Here is a 17,354-nt window from a genome sequence, read left to right on the forward strand (position 1 = left end):
CGTCTTTTTGTTTCATTCTCATTTCTCCCTCATCGGATTTACCTGGGGTATTGGATCCTGTTGCTTGGAAAAGAGAAAGCGCTCTCCAAGAATCATGCTTTCACCACCTCTGCTCAGTTGTCAATCCCCTTTCCGCAGCTGCTCTTTTTGTACAGCCCCAATGGGACGATGCCAATCTCATGTACCTCCGGTAACATATCTGCTCTTGCCAGCTTCATCTCGTGCCAAGATTACTAATAATTGATTACTTTTAGCTCTTGCCCAGCTGAAACTTGGTTATCTAACGATTCCTAGATCTATAAGAGATATTACATCGTTCATAGATGTATTGTTTCTGAGTCAAAGATGTCTTTGAAAACTGAGACCCGGCCCCTAATAGAATACGACCACCTACATGAAAACAACATGGAATGGGGCAGGAAACTGAACAGAACGAGGCAGCGCCACAATTGGTTTTCCAATTGCTAAACTGTCAAGCTTATGGGTCCCGCCTCAACCACATACCAAAGATCAGTCTTCATCAGTAATGATTGAAATCGTCGGTGAATCACCGAGAGAATCTCCTGCATCTGTTTAATCTTTATTCACTTTAGCCTCTTGAAAAACAGGTCATGTTTTGTTAATATGAGGACTCCAATAGGCCTTGTTTAATTGTTCAAAAGAGTAAAAATTAGATAAAAACAATGGTCTAGTGCAGTATATTTGAACTAGGGAAACATTTTATTTTTTTTCTACTTATTTTTTAATCAAATTGGGTTAAAACCCAAAACCGCATGGGTCGGATCAGGGTTTACTTTTTAAACCCGTTTAGTAAATGGGTCAAATTTGGGTCAATTTGTTTAAGAACAATTCAACGTATATAAGTTAACTCAATCTAGACCTGAACCAAACCCCATCCATTGGGTTCAACTGCATAAGGTTTCCATTCTAGGTTGTATTACTCAAAAACTCGAGAAACAGCAAAAAACTGGTTCAGTCAACTAGGTTGCTTGTTTGGATTGACTGATCAATCAAGGGAATTTTTTTATTTTTTAGAAATATTAATTATTATACCATCAACATTGATTCAGTAAAACCCGGTTAAACCGGGTTGGACCGAACTTGATCACCTCATCGGTGAGTGTCGTGGTACCGGGTACCGTTTTTATGACATTCCTTGGTTTAGGGTAGGAAGGGAAAAGAAAACACCGGGAGTAGGCTCGACCTCGAACATACCTTCTCGAAACTTCTCTCTTTGCTGCTGTTGAGCATCCAACGGAGTGCCGACCTTCCCTCATTTCTGCCCTGTCGAGGAGCTTTGCTCAGGGTCCCGAACTTACCACGTTGTTGAAAAGCTTCCCTCTCTACACGATCGTGCGTACAGTCACTGGCTTAGAGGTACTTTTCTCTCACTTCCGGACGTTGTTCTCCACTAATGTTACTCCGTTTCTCTTCTATCCTTGTTACTGTGTTTGCGCGGAGGTTTTCCTCGTTCATTATTTTTCTGGAACTTTGTGAATGTTATCGGGATGCCTCTTAATATTTATCGCGTATCAGACTATAGGTACGCCAAACCATGAGAACAAAAATCTCTGTTTCTAATATCCTCTCAAACTCGTTTCTTTGGATCCGAAAGAGACCTGCTGCTCTCTAACAGTAAGATACAAAGTCGAACACTACGTCCTGACCAACCTACCGGATAACTGTCCTCTGTGCAAGGCTCTTTTGCCTACGCACATAACGTTATACCTCACTTTACAAGATGTGAAAGGAGGGGGACGAGCTGTCAAGAGTTTGAAGTTTGACAGAATATACTTAAATAGTTTTCTGATTGCATTGTCTACTGAGAGACCTAGGAGATGGAATTTTGAAAAAGGCGAAAAGGTCTCACATGACAGTGGAGAAATTTGAAGACGAGTTTTTATGTGAGAGGGGAAGTATTCTTAACTTATTACTTGGATCTAGTCTTCCATGAAAGAACCTAATAAGTTGTGAAGGCTCAATCTTACATATCTGTTCTGAAATCTTAAGAAGGTAAGAGCACCGTCCCTACAAAAGGATTTCACCTCAGATATTGGCTTATACTTTGTTGTGGTGCCTGTTTAAAATGAGATGGTGAAACGCTGAACATTAGGAAGAGAGTAAGGAAATTCTTGAATCAGCTTTCCGTGGTTGGACCTTTTTTTCTTTTGACAGGTGGGAGGACCCTTTTGTTGTACAAAAGAAAGAGAAAGATGGGAGAATTTATGTTGAAGAAATGTATCACTATCCCATTGATTCCCCATTCTCAAGTGTCAATGAGTTCTGTTAATCCTTGTGGTAAAGATTTTACTGGTTTGGACTTGAAACTTCGAAGAAATTTCACGCATAACAGAACTACCATATTACACTAAGCAAACTAAATCAATTAGTAGCACTGGGACCGGTCCAAGCAATAGGCTAATCGTCGAGGTCTCTTTGAACAGGCAGAAAGCCCCTGGTAGGAGTTCAAACCAAGTTACCCTTTCCGGCTTCTATAATTTTTTGGTTCCCACGACAATGAGATGTCAGACTAACTGCAATCTGAAAAGCCCCAGCATGTTCTCTTGTCCTGGTTTCTCGTCATTTCACTTGTTGTGTTGCTTACAATTCTTTTGTTAGCTTCAGACAATCAATGTTTGAATGTTTTATGATATCTTGGCTGGTCTTTTCCTTTGTCGGACATTTGGTGAGGATCTGAAGGCTTTTATCAAATGTTTCCTTTTAGCAACAGTATTTGGTGTTGTGGGGTGTCAGTTGCCACACACATGTTGTTCTTCTTCATGTCACTATTTTGGTCTATTATAGTGTGAAGGCATCCCCCTTAATTAGAAATGTTTGTTGGCGATAATGAACATTTTCCTTTGATCTGCATCCGATAATTTTGCTGTTTAGCATAAATCATGCTGAAGTTCTCATCTTTTCTTCTTGACTGATCTGTAGAAATTGTCACCCTAAGTCCCTCCAACTTTTTTGAGGACAAAAAAATTTGAGCTACCGGGAGCTGGTTGTAGGTTTGCTTGTTGTTAACATGGTGGTAAGTACTTTCTTTTTCTTTGAAATTTCTTTTACTGGTAGCAGTCCTACTTCTCTTGCTGAGTAGGATATGAATTTTGTATATTCCATTTTTTTGCAGATTGAGAAAATTTTTAAGGATGAAGCTACAGAAGAGAAAGGAGAACGGGCCAGAATGGTGTGTATCTCATGTGCTGTTTTATTTCCTCGTGTTTTTTTTTTTTTTGGAAAGAGAGCGAAGATTTCCTTCTAGTTTTGATACTGGATGCTGCAAGTATGCATGAATTTTTGTGATTAGTGCTGAACTATGGTTTTTTTACTCCCCATCTTTTATCAACTTCTTTATTGTGTGCTTCCAAGAGTTGTAAGATCTTTTGTTTTTGTTTAGGCTTCTTTTGTTGGTGCAATGGCAATTGCAGATTTGCTAAAGACCACGTTAGGTCCAAAAGGAATGGTAAAATTCTATTTGTTTCTATTTTTTAAAAACCTGTATCTTTTTTCTTTTTATTGTTTAGTTTAGAAGATTGATGTTGGTATTGGAATGTCTTTGTAGGATAAAATCCTACAGTCAACTGGCAGAGGACGAAATGTTACAGTGACAAATGATGGTGCCACCATCTTGAAATCCCTTCACATTGACAATCCTGCTGCTAAAGTTCTAGTTGGTATCCTTCATATTTCTGATAAGTTTGGGGCACTTAATCTTTCCAGCAGTATGTGTAGTGTCTGTCTTAGATATTCTTTCTCTTTCTGATGCAAACTTGTGTATTATATCCTTAAGGTGGAGGGAGGAGGGATGGATTTAAATCAATTTCAATCCTGAATGCCTGAAACATTTTTTTGGCTACATGAATTTGAATTGGTAGTGTTTGAACTGATTTTTTTAAAGCATGATTCTGTTACGAGTTGTGATCTAAAAAGCTAGTTTTGACTATTATATACTGTGTACTTCTTTCTATTCTTTAATTTGAGAATCAGACATTTCAAAAGTACAAGATGATGAGGTTGGTGATGGGACAACATCTGTCGTTGTGTTGGCTGGGGAGCTGTTAAGAGAAGCAGAAAAACTTGTAAATGCAAAGATTCATCCAATGACAATTATTGCTGGTAGGATATTATCTTTCATTTCAATTTTATCTTATTATGATTTATTTTCCTCCTTTATTTATACTTTTCATGCCTGTATCTTACCTATGGTTAGCATTTTCCAGCTTCTGAATTTAATCTTCCTGCCATGATATAAGGATTTTTTTTCTTTCAAAGTAAGTTAATTCATTAGAAGGTAAAGAGTAATCTTGAAACAAGCTTCCTTCTCCACTAGCTTTAAGGCAGGGTTAGTGCATAGAGGAAGTAGCTCATCTAGATAAAGAGAGTAAAAGTTTGTTCTATGATTTTCAGAAATCATTTTCACGGTGCCCTTCACGTTGAGGATGACTCCATATCCATCATCAGCTGGTGCTGTGGCAATAGCAAGCCTCCTTGGAGGCACTGGTCTTGCTTTCATGACATCCTCTAGCTTGCCGACTCTTTTGTTTGTAAATAGAGTGTTGTTCCTAGGGCCACCAATTGTTTGGATGATGCCCTTGCCAAGGAAGGGGTCTCCCTCCAATGGCTCATTGTTAGTAACCCTTCCAGTTTGTAGTTTTTGCCTTTTGGCTTAATAAATTTCTCCATTCTCAAAAACAAAAAGAGTAAAAGTTTGTTCTAGTGCAATCTACTGTCTCTAGATAGTGTATTTTGTTTGCTAGTGTGGACATATGAAAGTAAAATGGAAACTTTTGGGACGCCTTATTTAAACCTAAGATTGACATTGAATGACATGATGTTACCTTATTTTGCTTGATCTGTCTGTATTTTGTTTTCCAAAATGTTGTTACAATTTTGAAATTCATTTCTTGGATGCAGAAACTCATAGTTTGCGGAATATGCCTTATCTGATCATTATTTATGAATGTGATAGGGTACCGGATGTCGGCAGAATGTGCACGTAATGCTTTGTTGAAGAAGGTTGTTGACAACAAAGAGGACTCTGGTATGAGAAAAAGTGCAATAGTATAGTCTATCACTTTGTTTTCTTGTGTATATTGTTAATCACTTTGTTTTCTTGTGTATATTGTTAATCACTTTGTTTTCTTGCGTATATTGTTAGCGGTTATCTATTTTTATTATTTTAAGGGTGTGCATCATCTTGTAAAAGACATTTTTTATCGCTCCTTCCTCAGGAATGCATATTACATAAAATTATTTATGTACACATGTCAGTATTTTTTTTTAAAAGGTATGTCAGTATGTTTTGTTACAAGCTTAATATTTTCTTTTGCTCTTTTTCTGAGGAAATAGAGAAATTCAAGGCAGACTTGATGAATATTGCCAGGACAACATTAAGTTCTAAAATTCTCTCCCAAGATAAGGAACATTTTGCCAAACTTGCTGTAGATGCAGTTCTGAGGCTTAAGGTGAGTGTCAAGTGATCATTCATATACGTTGGATTCTTCTGAATTTCATTTTTACTGCTTTTATGTATTAGCGTATTATGTGCATTTGCTATTTAGCAAAACTGGTGTGGATTCTCACAAGGCTCGTATGATTTACTTCTACTCTTTAATTGATGGCAGGGTAGTACAAATTTGGAAGCTATTCAAATCATTAAGAAACCTGGTGGATCTTTGACGGATTCGTTTTTGGATGAAGGGTATGGAAGTCACTTTGCCAACCTACATCTAAAGCATTTGGTTATGTACAATTTTATATGTATATATATCTTGGTAATGGTGAGAAAAGATGAATCCATTGAAGAGGTCCTGGGTGAGCAGAGAGTATAACGACTGAGAGCTATAATACAAGACACAGGAACCTAAGGAAGAGAAAAATGGGGAGAGGCCAATGGGGAAGAGGTGATCCTCACATTGGGCCATATAGCACCGTTTATCATCAGAGGAGTGAAGGTTAATTGGGGAGACTTGTGAATATCAGCTTTGTACATGTTATAACCGATTGGGAATAGTGATGAATATATCGTAGTTATATAATAATAGAGTATGTATTGTCTCTCTAAGCATAATTTCCTTGCAACATATTAGCTAAATGAACTGATATATCTGTTCGTCTATTATTTTGTCCTTTCATCCTTTATGCTAAGGCTTCTTCTATGCAGGTTTATACTTGACAAAAAAATAGGTGTTGGCCAGCCAAAGCCCATAGAAAATGCAAAAATCTTGGTGGCAAACACAGCTATGGACACTGACAAAGTGAAAATTTATGGGGCTCGTGTTCGTGTTGACTCCATGTCAAGGGTTGCCCAGATAGAGTCTGCAGAGAAGGAGAAAATGAAGGAAAAAGTGCAAAAGATAATTGCTCATGGCATTAACTGTTTCGTGAATAGGCAGTTGATTTACAATTTTCCTGAGGAACTCTTTGCAGATGCTGGGATACTTGCAATTGAGCATGCTGATTTTGATGGGATTGAGCGCCTTGCCCTTGTAACTGGAGGTGAAATAGCATCTACTTTTGACAATCCTGAGTCAGTTAAGTTGGGCCATTGCAAACTCATTGAGGAAATCATGATTGGAGAGGATAAGTTGATCCATTTTTCGGGGGTTGAAATGGGCCAGGCATGCACGATTGTTTTAAGAGGAGCCAGGTTTGTGCTTTGTCTATCTTTCTCTATCATAATCTGATGCCACTTAAAAGTAGAGTCATTAGTGGCTTCAAGAGGCAGTGCTTTTTTCTCTTAATTATTGTCTCACTATTAAAAAAAATAGTGCTTTTTCAAAAAAAAAAAAAAAGGGTTAATGGTTTCAAGAGGTAGTTTCAATGATTACTTTCAAGTGCACATTCTAAGTTTATATCTAAAGCTATGTAAAGTCATATATTTTTATAGCTTATGCTCCAAGTGCTGGCTTGCATTCACAGCTGTATCTAGATATTTAAATCTATGTTTTTTTTGTTTTTTGTACATTGTGTAAAATTTCATAAACAAAAAGAATAGGCGGAGAGCCGTACAAAAGTTAATGAAAAAAGAGAGGAAAAAAATCTTAAGATACAATAATTCCATGGGTTCCTCATTACTTGTTGACATGAGATCCCTTCTTTAGTGAGTGAATCAGCCAAATTTTTTGCTGTACAGAGTACATAACTCCATGAGTGCTGAATGGTCTTGTTATGTCCTTGGTATAGGCATGCTTATTTTTCAGCAGTCATATTATAGTCTTTTGCTTATTTTTAGAAAGTCAGTGCAGATAAGATTTCTACAGCTGTTTTTCTACTTTTAAGGTTAAGAAGCAGGCTTTTTTGAACACTTGAAATAGGTTTCAGCTGGTGCTTAATGAAAGAAGGTTGTCTATATAATATCAACTGAAATGTATAACATACAATTTCTTATTAATTAAGTATTAACAGGTTGCAAGCTCAAATCTAGCCAGGGAACAGAACTCTCTGAATCTGCTAACTCAAGCAGGTTACCTGTTTCTCAGACATATAGTGTATTGGGTGAGACATCTCAAATTTTCTAGAAGGCTGTATAAAGAGATTTTACATGGGGCATCTCTGTTGAGATATAACATGTCTTGGCTGATGTGTCATAGAAAACTGAGATGCCTGCTATGAGCTCAATCCAGCTATTCTGAATGGAATCAGAATGGATATTCTGTGAGGTGGGTGTATCTAGAACTTCATACAATGTTGTCATGAAACTTAACTGCCAGCAACAGCCTCCCTGCTCCATTGTTTGGGAAATCCCTGCCATGCACAAAATTATGTGTTCTGTCTGGTCTGGCATGTGGTCCAATGCAAAGCCCTCACTTTTGACCAGCTTTATTCTTAAAAAACCTTTTTAATCTCATCCTCTTTTGAGTACGCAAAATTCTCCAGTTCCAAACACCTTTTGGGATCTGAGACACTTGGAAGATTGTGGGCGCTTTAATGGATTTGACAATATGGAAGCCTCATGAGTGTATGTGTCCTTAATGATGGGTGGATGAGCTCAACTTTGATGGTAGCTATAGGTAGGGAAATGTGGCCTTATGGGAGATGGGAGTTTAGTCGTGTTTCTAAGGTTTTGATTAATCTGTTTTCTCTCCCCCATTTGGCATATTGACTATATAGAGGCCAAGGTGGGACCCTCGGAGCCCTCATGCATGGACATAAGCTGTTCAGAAATTCTCTCTGGTCCTCTAGCAACTGGGGTAATGCATGTTGGGGTGATCAGCTGGTGACTTGGCCTTTTGGCATATTGACTCTATAGTGGCCAAGGTGAGAGCCCTCGTGCATGGACATAAGCTGTTCAGAAATTCTCTCTGGTCCTCTAGCAGCTGGGATAATGCATGTTGGGGTGATCTGCTGGTCATTTGGTGCTCTTCTCCCTTGGATGCTTCACTTTTATATTTTATGATTGGGGAGTTTTTCAGCTTCTCTAGATGTTACCTATTGCTACATACCAAGGGATACCAACCTGTTGATGGATACCCTTGCCTGTGGCTTCTCTCATTGACACCTGTTGATCTTAGCCCGGGGTAGTGGGTTTAAGGTTCTGGGAAGTTTTTGCTTTTTCTCATCTTCATTTCTTTTCTTTCTTACTTTCTTTCTCTCCTATGTGCTCCACTTTCATTCTTTGATCTCTTTAGTGGAATTCTTTCATTTTATTTTTAAAAATTAGTTTCAATTGGTCGCATGACTTGAAGTCCATGAATTATTGTTGTGTTGTTGTTACCAATGTTTTACAAGATTGGGAAACAGCTGAGCAAAAAAGGAAAATTGAATCACAATGTGGCCTAAGAGTCTATGGGAAATGAATGATTTTGGGATGCAGAAACATTATATGATTCATTACACAGGCTGAAATCCCTGAATTGTTTTTGCTGGGCTGCTACAAATGGTTTACAAGATTTAGAAAACGACTGAAGCAAAGAAAAAAATAAAGGACTTAAAGATTTGGCTTCCAAAAACCATATCCTTAAACAATAGCAAAAGTGAAAAAAGAAGCAACGGAAAATGAAGAGGGAATTTAGGAATAGATAGAAATTTTGATAATATTGGGTGAATGAGTAAGAATTGTTTGTTAGAGAAATTTCAAATTATACAAAGTTGTTGTGAGAAGCCTTCTTACATTATTATTCAGAAGCTTATGAAAACACTGATGAGTTAGTAAATAGTGAAATAGAGATATGAATTCTTCATTGTTATGTATCTGTTTGACTAAAATTGATTTTTTGAGAAAGGCGAGCTTTATTTAAAAGCCAAAAGGCAAGAAACAACACCATGCATGGGCCTCCATCATGAGAGATTGGAGGAAGACTCCTTGCTTAGCCAGAGAATCAGCTAGCTGATTAGATGATCTCAGAACTTGACTCCAAACAATTAATTAACTCTCAGGGTTGGTGTTTTATCTGTTTTCTGTAACTTTTATCCTACTACAAATGACGGCTAGTTGTGTATTAGGGCCACTTTCCAGCTTTGGAAGACTTAAGTTACTTTTTATTCATGCTACACATTGAATGCTTGGTATTTGCAGAAAGAGCAGCAAGTTGCTTTGAGGCCGTACACACACACACACAAAAAAAAAAAAACGATTAGTATTTAGGAACAGCTTGAGTCCTCTCAGAAGCAAGCAGAGGAGTGAGTGCTAACATTACTGTCCTAAGCCCTTTCTGGTTGGACAAGTCCCCGCCTTCTGCTATGGTTGAGAGTGGTGATTGAACCTGTAGCAGATTACTTTTCATGTTGAGTTTTCCTACTTCTGAACATTTTGTACTGACGTGTTTTGTCATTTCTCTTTTCATGCCGATGTGATGAAATTGGTATATTATTTCTCCACTCTCTTTGCTTTTCAGAAAAAAAAAACATTTTCTCTCTTATTCTCGTTTGTTATGAAATGTTACTCAGTATTTGTGATATTTGTTGTTAATGTTGTATCTTAAAGAGATTATGCTTATCTATTGTTAATCGTCAGCATTAGACTGAGCTTGTATTAAGTTTTTGAAATTTATAATTCAAAAAAAGAAAATTCTTGAAATTTGTTATTTATGACTTCAGCATTATTTTTTTTGCAGTTTTCATGTGCTTGATGAAGCTGAAAGGTCCCTCCACGATGCATTATGTGTGCTATCCCAGACCGTGAATGATAGCAGAGTTTTGTTTGGAGGTGGTTGGCCTGAAATGGTGATGGCAAAAGAAGTTGATGAACTTGCTCGTAAGACTCCTGGAAAGAAATCTCATGCCATTGAGGCTTTCTCACGTGCGCTACTTGCCATACCCACCACTATAGCTGATAATGCCGGCTTAGATAGTGCAGAGCTTATCTCTCAGCTTCGTGCAGAGCATCACAAGGAGCAAACAAATGCAGGGATAGATGTCATAACTGGGACGGTAAGTAAACTGTTACCATCCTTTTTTTTTAATATATATATATATATATTTAATGATCTACCATAATTCTTGTATTTTGAATAACCTCAACGAAAACTGCCAAATCTGTATATGTGGATAAGTCAGATCCATCTGATCACATGAAAGTTTTCATAGTTAATCCCTTTCCACATTCTTATATGTGCATATTAACAAACCACTGGGTCTCTGGTTCCTGTTTCCAGGTCGGTGATATGAAAAAACTTGGGATATCAGAGGCCTTCAAAGTGAAGCAAGCGGTACTTCTTTCTGCTACTGAGGCAGCTGAGATGATTCTCAGAGTCGATGAGATAATTACCTGTGCTCCAAGAAAGAGAGAGGATAGAATGTGAACAATGGAAATGCAGATGATAACCCTAATTTTGTTGAAGGATGCGAATGGTGATTGTTGAGCTTTCTTTCCAAAATTTTGTTTTGAAAGAATGATGATTGTATTGATGTGTTAGCAACTCTGAATTTTGTTGAGTGAGTTAAATGGTGGTAAACCTTGCTTGCTGCACCAAACATCATAATCATTCATGGTACTGCCCCATGAGAGTGATGAATCCCATTTCAGCCATATGCTAATGTTATAAGAACTAGATTTAAAACGGTGGTTGGGAATTGGACGAGATTACAAGTATCTATAAAACTAACAAATATTTAAATTCAAGATGTGTTCGAGGGAGGGGAGAGCCTTGTTTCTTGTGTAGTCAACAAAGCGGTGGTAGTTTGGTGGCCAAATACGTGTAACCAGAAGCTACCAAACTGAGTTTATTTTCGGAATGGTCTCCGTGGTTTATCCCGGAGCTCAGTTAGGTTTCGTCATAGACGTCACTAGTGGCTTTACGTTTGGGTATCTGACCTGCGGCTACCTCAATAATACCCTTAAAGAATGCTCTTCTAATTATTTTATCTTCAATCTTTGGTTGGTTCCTGTGCTTTTTGCAGAAATGGTCCACAGACAGATCCTAACTCAGGGACAGAGAGGGAGCCAGAGGGATTTGATTCAAGGTGCAATAGTTTTTTTAAGTGGGGAATTCAGTGGATATATCTTCTTCTCCTGCAAAGAAAATAAAAAAACTTGTGGTGATACGAGTCTGTTATAAATCTCTCAATCCCACTGATGAATGAAAAAGCATTGGAGGATTTGCAGATCCACACTAAACGAGTTAGTGGGAGGCAGTTACGCTGTAGAATAATCCAGTAATCTGAGTAACAAAGTTTGAAGTAGACAAAAAAGAAAAAGAAAAATATGAATGCTTATGTTAGCCACCACTGGGGAGTAGGCGCATTGCGGGCTTTCCTCCGAGGACGAACGCAACTCTGCAAGTTTTCTCTGTCTTACTCTATATTTCTCCCCTCGTGCAAATTTCATTTATGTAAGAGACCCGAGCAAGCAAAGAAAAGATAGAGAATATCAATTCGGATTTTGAGTTCAGTTGGATCTGGTGCGTCAGTTGCATCTCCAGTGGCCAATGAAAGACACTTGGCCAGATCATTCTCAATAAGCAAAAGGAAACAGGATAGCTTTGCCTTCCCTGTGCTTGCTTTTGATGATGAAAATACGATTGCTTTTTCCTTTTCTTTTTTCCACTAGAGGAAAGAAGATAAGCATATGAGAATGAGAGAAGGGAGGGGGAACGGATGAAACCCTTGTGTTAATCGCCTCGCCAGTAACCATATCAATCTTCCGTGACCGCCAACACCTTCCTACACAGAGTACACATATGTGTTTGTTGTGGAAGAGGCGACGAGTGAGGGGAGTGTTCAACTATATAACAAGTAATAGTCGACTTAGACGTGCTCTGAGAGTTTACATATGATTTTATACTTAAATCGTCTTCCTTGTGTTCCTTGAGTGTTCTGTTTTGGTTTCATAGAATTCTAAACCATGCCTACTGGACTTTAGGGGGTACAGTCTTAAAAGACAGTTTATAGAGAAGGATATTTGATGCCCGATCGGATTGATCTGCTGTAGAGAAGGATATTTTTGTTGTTCTTACTCTTTTCTACTAGAGTATAAGAAAAGAACGTCTTCTTACATAATGGATACTTTGCTTTAAAGAACACTTTGTTATATTTTATATGTTTTTATAATTTTAATATTAATTTTAAAAATTTTAAAATTTTATTTTCTTATAGCTTACCTTTTGAATCTTAGATTAAACATATTTGTTGGCTTAAAATTTTAATGGATACTTTGCTTTAAAGAACACTTTGTTATATTTTATATGTTTTTATAATTTTAATATTAATTTTAAAAAATTTTAAATTTTATTCTCTTATAGCTTACCTTTTGAATCTTAGATTAAACATATTTGTTGGCTTAGAATTTTAATGGATACTTTGCTTTAAAGAACACTTTGTTATATTTTATATGTTTTTATAATTTTAATATTAATTTTAAAAAATTTAAAATTTTATTCTCTTGTAGCTTACCTTTTGATATTTTTAATATTAAAAACCACTAATTTAATATAATAAATAAATATATATTTATCAATAACATAATATATTATCACAAAATTTAAAATCATTGGTTTAATTAATTATAGTAATGGGATAATTAAAATATATTAATATAGTAATTATAAAAATATTAAATAAATAGAAATAATTATTAAATAAATAAACAAATAAAATTATTGTTTTTACGACGGTTTAATTTTTCCTTAGTTAGGAAAAATTAAACTATCATCTTCCTGCGCGCATCGTCTTCATCAGTGGCAGGAGACTACGGCGACGAAGGCAGTGGGCAACTGTGACAGAGGCGGTGGGCCAACAGGCAACAACGACGAAGGCGGCTCTCCAACGGTATGCCGAGAGGGAGAAGAGAGGGAGGCCAAGTGAGAAGAGAAGTCGAAAGTCGCGAAAGAGAAATTTTTTTTTCTTCGAAACTTCGTTCGATAGGGGTTCCTCCCCGATCCTCCCCGACAACGATGTATTTGAACGATGGTAAGTGAAATCCGAGCTCGACCCCTCGGATTTCACTTACCATCGTTTTATGCCTGAAATGGGGGAAAACAAAGTACAACTGTATTTTACTTTTCCCGTCATTTACTGAGTCCACTAACGGGTTTTGGTCTACTAACAGCCCTAAACATATTTGTTGGCTTAAAATTTTAAATACTCTTCTACTCTATTTGCGGATTATCCATTTTAGATTCTTACACGTTTACTCTTTCGCATCCCAAGAAGCAGGGAACACCCGAGAAGTTGACTCTTCACTAGTTGTCGGTCAGCTGCAGTCCAAAGTGACGAGAGCATAGAAAGAGAGTCGCTCGAGTAAGTACAGATAAAAGCTTGTAAGTACTTGTACCTAAATAATGATTGTATATACTTTCTGAGACGAATACAGGTTTCTTCTCCGGAGTCCAGACTCTTTTTGTCTTGAACCGGAGCTGCTTAGATCCTTCCATTTATAGCAATACAGGGAACCAGAATGGGAAAAGAGCTGGAGTCAAGGTATAATTATAAACAAACAAAATGTCTTCTCTCAAAAAAACAGACAAAAGACCACATGGGAAACAATTCTGTGGATCAGATATCCAGGTGATGGGAGATGCCGGCTTGCCTGATTGCCAGGAAGGTCAGATTAATCAAACAATTTTAACCCTTTGTACAGAAATGACCAATTCAACTGAAAAGCAATGAACATCCCATAAACCACCGAATCCGGGCTTATAAATGATGGGATTTCTAGAAACTCAGTCCACCGGAGAAGTGTCTTGTGTAGGAGTAAAGGGTCTTGAGTCGTTCACTGTAAGGCAAGTCCCATGACAAATCAGAGCTTTTCTCGGTGGACTTACTGTTTAGAATGAAAAAGAGAAAACAGTAATGCGACCAAGACTCACTTGTTTGCTACACTCTTGATTGCTTTCCTTTTTTTCTTTTTCTGTTGTCTTAACTCTTTTAAGTATAACAGGTCAAGAAGAAGAGAATTTTAAGCCAGTATGGAGTCGAGCGGGTGGGAGAAGTAATGGCTTCTCTGGATGAAAATAATTAAATCGTTCAAGTACAGTACAAAAGCCTGGCATGAAAACCACTCCGTTGGCTGCTCACTCGTATTTTATCACTCACCTTAACCTGCCTTACTCTGTCTCTCTCTCTCGCGCGCGCGCCTGGCTGAGCCTGCCTGCTATCGTCTCAACATGGTTTCTACCAATTGGGAATTTTCTCATGATGGGTATATTTCGAGTCTGCAATGTGAGTAACCTTGTTCACTCATGATGGAGCTAGAGTGACGACTATTCATGTTGAGATCTTTAACTGGTGAATCTTGAGATGATATTACACGCTTCGTCATCTTGGCTTCACTTCTCGTTTCCATCATCTCGTTTTCTACCGGTTTTCCATCTCCAGAATCTGGATGATGCTCTCTTTTTTTTACCTAGAGGTGATATCCTCTACAGAACTTCCCTATCGATTAATTTGGTTCATGTTTTTGTCTCTGTAGAGGTTCTCCTTGTCTTTCTGCCTATTCTTATATAATTTCAGGTACAGAGTTCTCAGATCTTGTCGTTTTTGAGAAAAAAACTTTTGCAAATTAGATGCATGGTAGTTAGGTTGTAAGGAACTCCAATAAGCTTGAAATTTCTTAGAGACCTTTTGTCTATGTAGATATTTTGTATCTTAGTTGCTGTTCTTTCGTAGGTGAGAAACAAGTGGAAACTTGAAGGAAAAAAATCATTTGTATGTTAAACTTAGGGGGGGTTAGTCAACTCGAAGGACGAGATGATCTTCAACCACATAACGCCCTAAAACACTTGAAGTCATTAGTGACGCGCAGATGAAGCTTCATCTCGATGCAGGATATGAAGGGGTCCTTCATCTCCACGGTTTAATTTCAATCATGTGGAACAAGGCCCTTTTTGATCTTCTTCGAATTGAAGAACGAGTGACGCTCAAATTTTTCCCTCTCTCTCCTCGCACCCCCCATCACGCGTCGTCATTTTTCTTTTTTCTTCTTATCTCCCGCACTCCCTTCCCTCTCTCGTCTCCCTGCGCCCCGACGTTGATCTCGTCCTTCGTCTCCCTGCGCCCTCGACGATGATCTCGTCCTTCGTCTTTGGCCACCATCTCAATTCCCTCTCGTCTCCAGCCTCAACACTCGGTCTTCTTTCGGCCTTGCCCTCTCTCTCGCACCCCCTCTCTCGTCTCCGTGACTCCCTCTCTTCTCTCGGACTCGCTCTCTCTCGCTTATCTCTCTCTCTCTATTCCCTCCCGACCTCCCTTTCTTCTCTGTCTTCTCCCTTTCGGCCTCCCACTCCCTTCTCTCTCTAGCTAGTCTCCTTTCCCTCGAAAATACTTTCCGATTTCGTTCGATTTCCCCATTTCTATTTCGATTTTGGACATTTGGGCATCAATTGCTTAATATCTATTTCGATTAGGCATCGATTTCACCCTTCGGCTTCGGATTTCCCCAAATTTCAGAAGGTATGCCCAAACCCTAATTTTTTTTCATTAAATTAGTGTTTTATTTGATTTAAATTTATTTCCAGTGCATAATTGGGGGTTATTTGTGCATTATTTTGGGATTTAGGGTTACGGTTTATAGTCTAAATTCTTGATTCGTGTATGGATTATTTTTAGGGTTTGCTGCTCGGTATTTAAGGGTCTAGTAATTAGGGTTTAGGGTTTATGGTTAAGGATTTAGGGTATTTTAGGGATTAGGGTTTATGGTTAAGGATTTAGGGTATTTTAGGGATTAGGGTTTTTAAGGTTTATGGGGTTTAGGGTTTTTAAGCTATAAGGTTTTTTGGGTTTAGGGTTTAGGGCTTTTAATGTATTAAGTCCTGGAATTAGTGTTTAGGGTTTAGAGTTTAGTTTAGGGTTTAGGGTTTGATGGTTTAGTTTTTTTGTTTTTTATGGTTTGTGTTTCGGGTTTAGGGTTTAGGTTAAGGGTTTAGGGTATTTTAGGGATTAACATTTTTAAGATTTAGGGGGTTTATGGTTTTTAAGGTTTTGGGGGTTTTGTGTTTTAAGCTCTAGGGTTTTTTAGGTTTTTTTTAGGGGGGGGGGGGGGGGGTTAGGGTTTAGGGTTTTGGGCTTTTAAGGTATTAAGTTCTGGAATTAGTGTTTAGGGGTTTTTAGTCCAATTCAAGCAAGGTTGAGTCGCCTACACGGGCATCCATTAGCCAACGAAACCCGACCCCCATCACTGACGAAGTACAGTTCATAGTGACTGTGAAGTTATATGGGGCTCTACCAGGGGTCTTCGGTGAATTTGGATTTGATGTGTGTGTATTTTCATTATTTAGTGCATATGCATTAGTGAAAATAATTTAATTAATTTTGAAATGTGTGAGAATGTTGTTGAGAACTTTTGAAGTGCTATGAAATGTGTTTTTCCATGTGGTGAGGAGATTCGGGTATTATACATATCCACCACATGGTATTTTTTTTATGGTTTGTGTTTCTTGTTTAGGGTTTAGGCTAAGAATTTAGGGTATTTTAGGGATTAGGGTTTTTAAGGTTTAGGGGGTTTATGGTTTTTATGGTTTTGGGGGTTTTGTGTTTTTAGGCTCTAGGATTTTTTAGGTTTTGGGTTTGGAATTAGGGTTTAGGGTTTTGGGCTTTTAAGGTATTAAGTTCTGGAATTAGTGTTTAGGAGTTTTTAGTCAAATTCAAACAATGTTGAGTCGTCTACACGGGCGTCCATTAGCCAACAAAACCCGACCCCCATCACTGACGAGGTACAGTTCATAGTGACTGCGAAGTTATATGGGGCTCTACCAGGGGTCTTCGGTGAATTTGGATTTGATGTGTATGTGTTTTCATTGTTTAGTACATATGCATTAGTGAAAATAATTTAATTAATTTTGAAATGTGTGAGAATGTTGTTGAGAATTTTTGAAGTGCTATGAAATGTTTTTGCCATGTGGTGAGGAGATTCGGGTATTATACATATCCACCACATGGTATTTTTATTATGGTTTGTGTTGGTATTTTTTTTATGG

General features: G+C 37.8%; 1 protein-coding gene across 1 annotated transcript; it reads left to right on the top strand.

The window, feature by feature from the left end:
- The first annotated feature begins 1,175 nt into the window (after positions 1-1,175).
- On the top strand, positions 1,176-10,882 carry LOC137934534 (T-complex protein 1 subunit beta). The gene is made up of 12 exons (XM_068778938.1): positions 1,176-1,377; positions 2,941-3,034; positions 3,134-3,190; positions 3,401-3,466; positions 3,566-3,677; positions 3,991-4,119; positions 4,973-5,044; positions 5,353-5,468; positions 5,628-5,704; positions 6,167-6,652; positions 10,059-10,374; positions 10,599-10,882. Exons 2-12 carry the CDS (start codon positions 3,029-3,031, stop codon positions 10,743-10,745), a joined length of 1,584 nt encoding a protein of 527 aa, XP_068635039.1. The 5' UTR covers positions 1,176-1,377; positions 2,941-3,028; the 3' UTR covers positions 10,746-10,882.
- Positions 10,883-17,354: the final 6,472 nt, after the last annotated feature.

Source organism: Aristolochia californica, unplaced genomic scaffold (assembly GCF_029961685.1).
Source record: "Aristolochia californica isolate CCGP_79_NKW_82.1479 unplaced genomic scaffold, dmAriCali1.0.hap1 SCAF_6, whole genome shotgun sequence".
Taxonomy (NCBI): domain Eukaryota; kingdom Viridiplantae; phylum Streptophyta; class Magnoliopsida; order Piperales; family Aristolochiaceae; genus Aristolochia; species Aristolochia californica.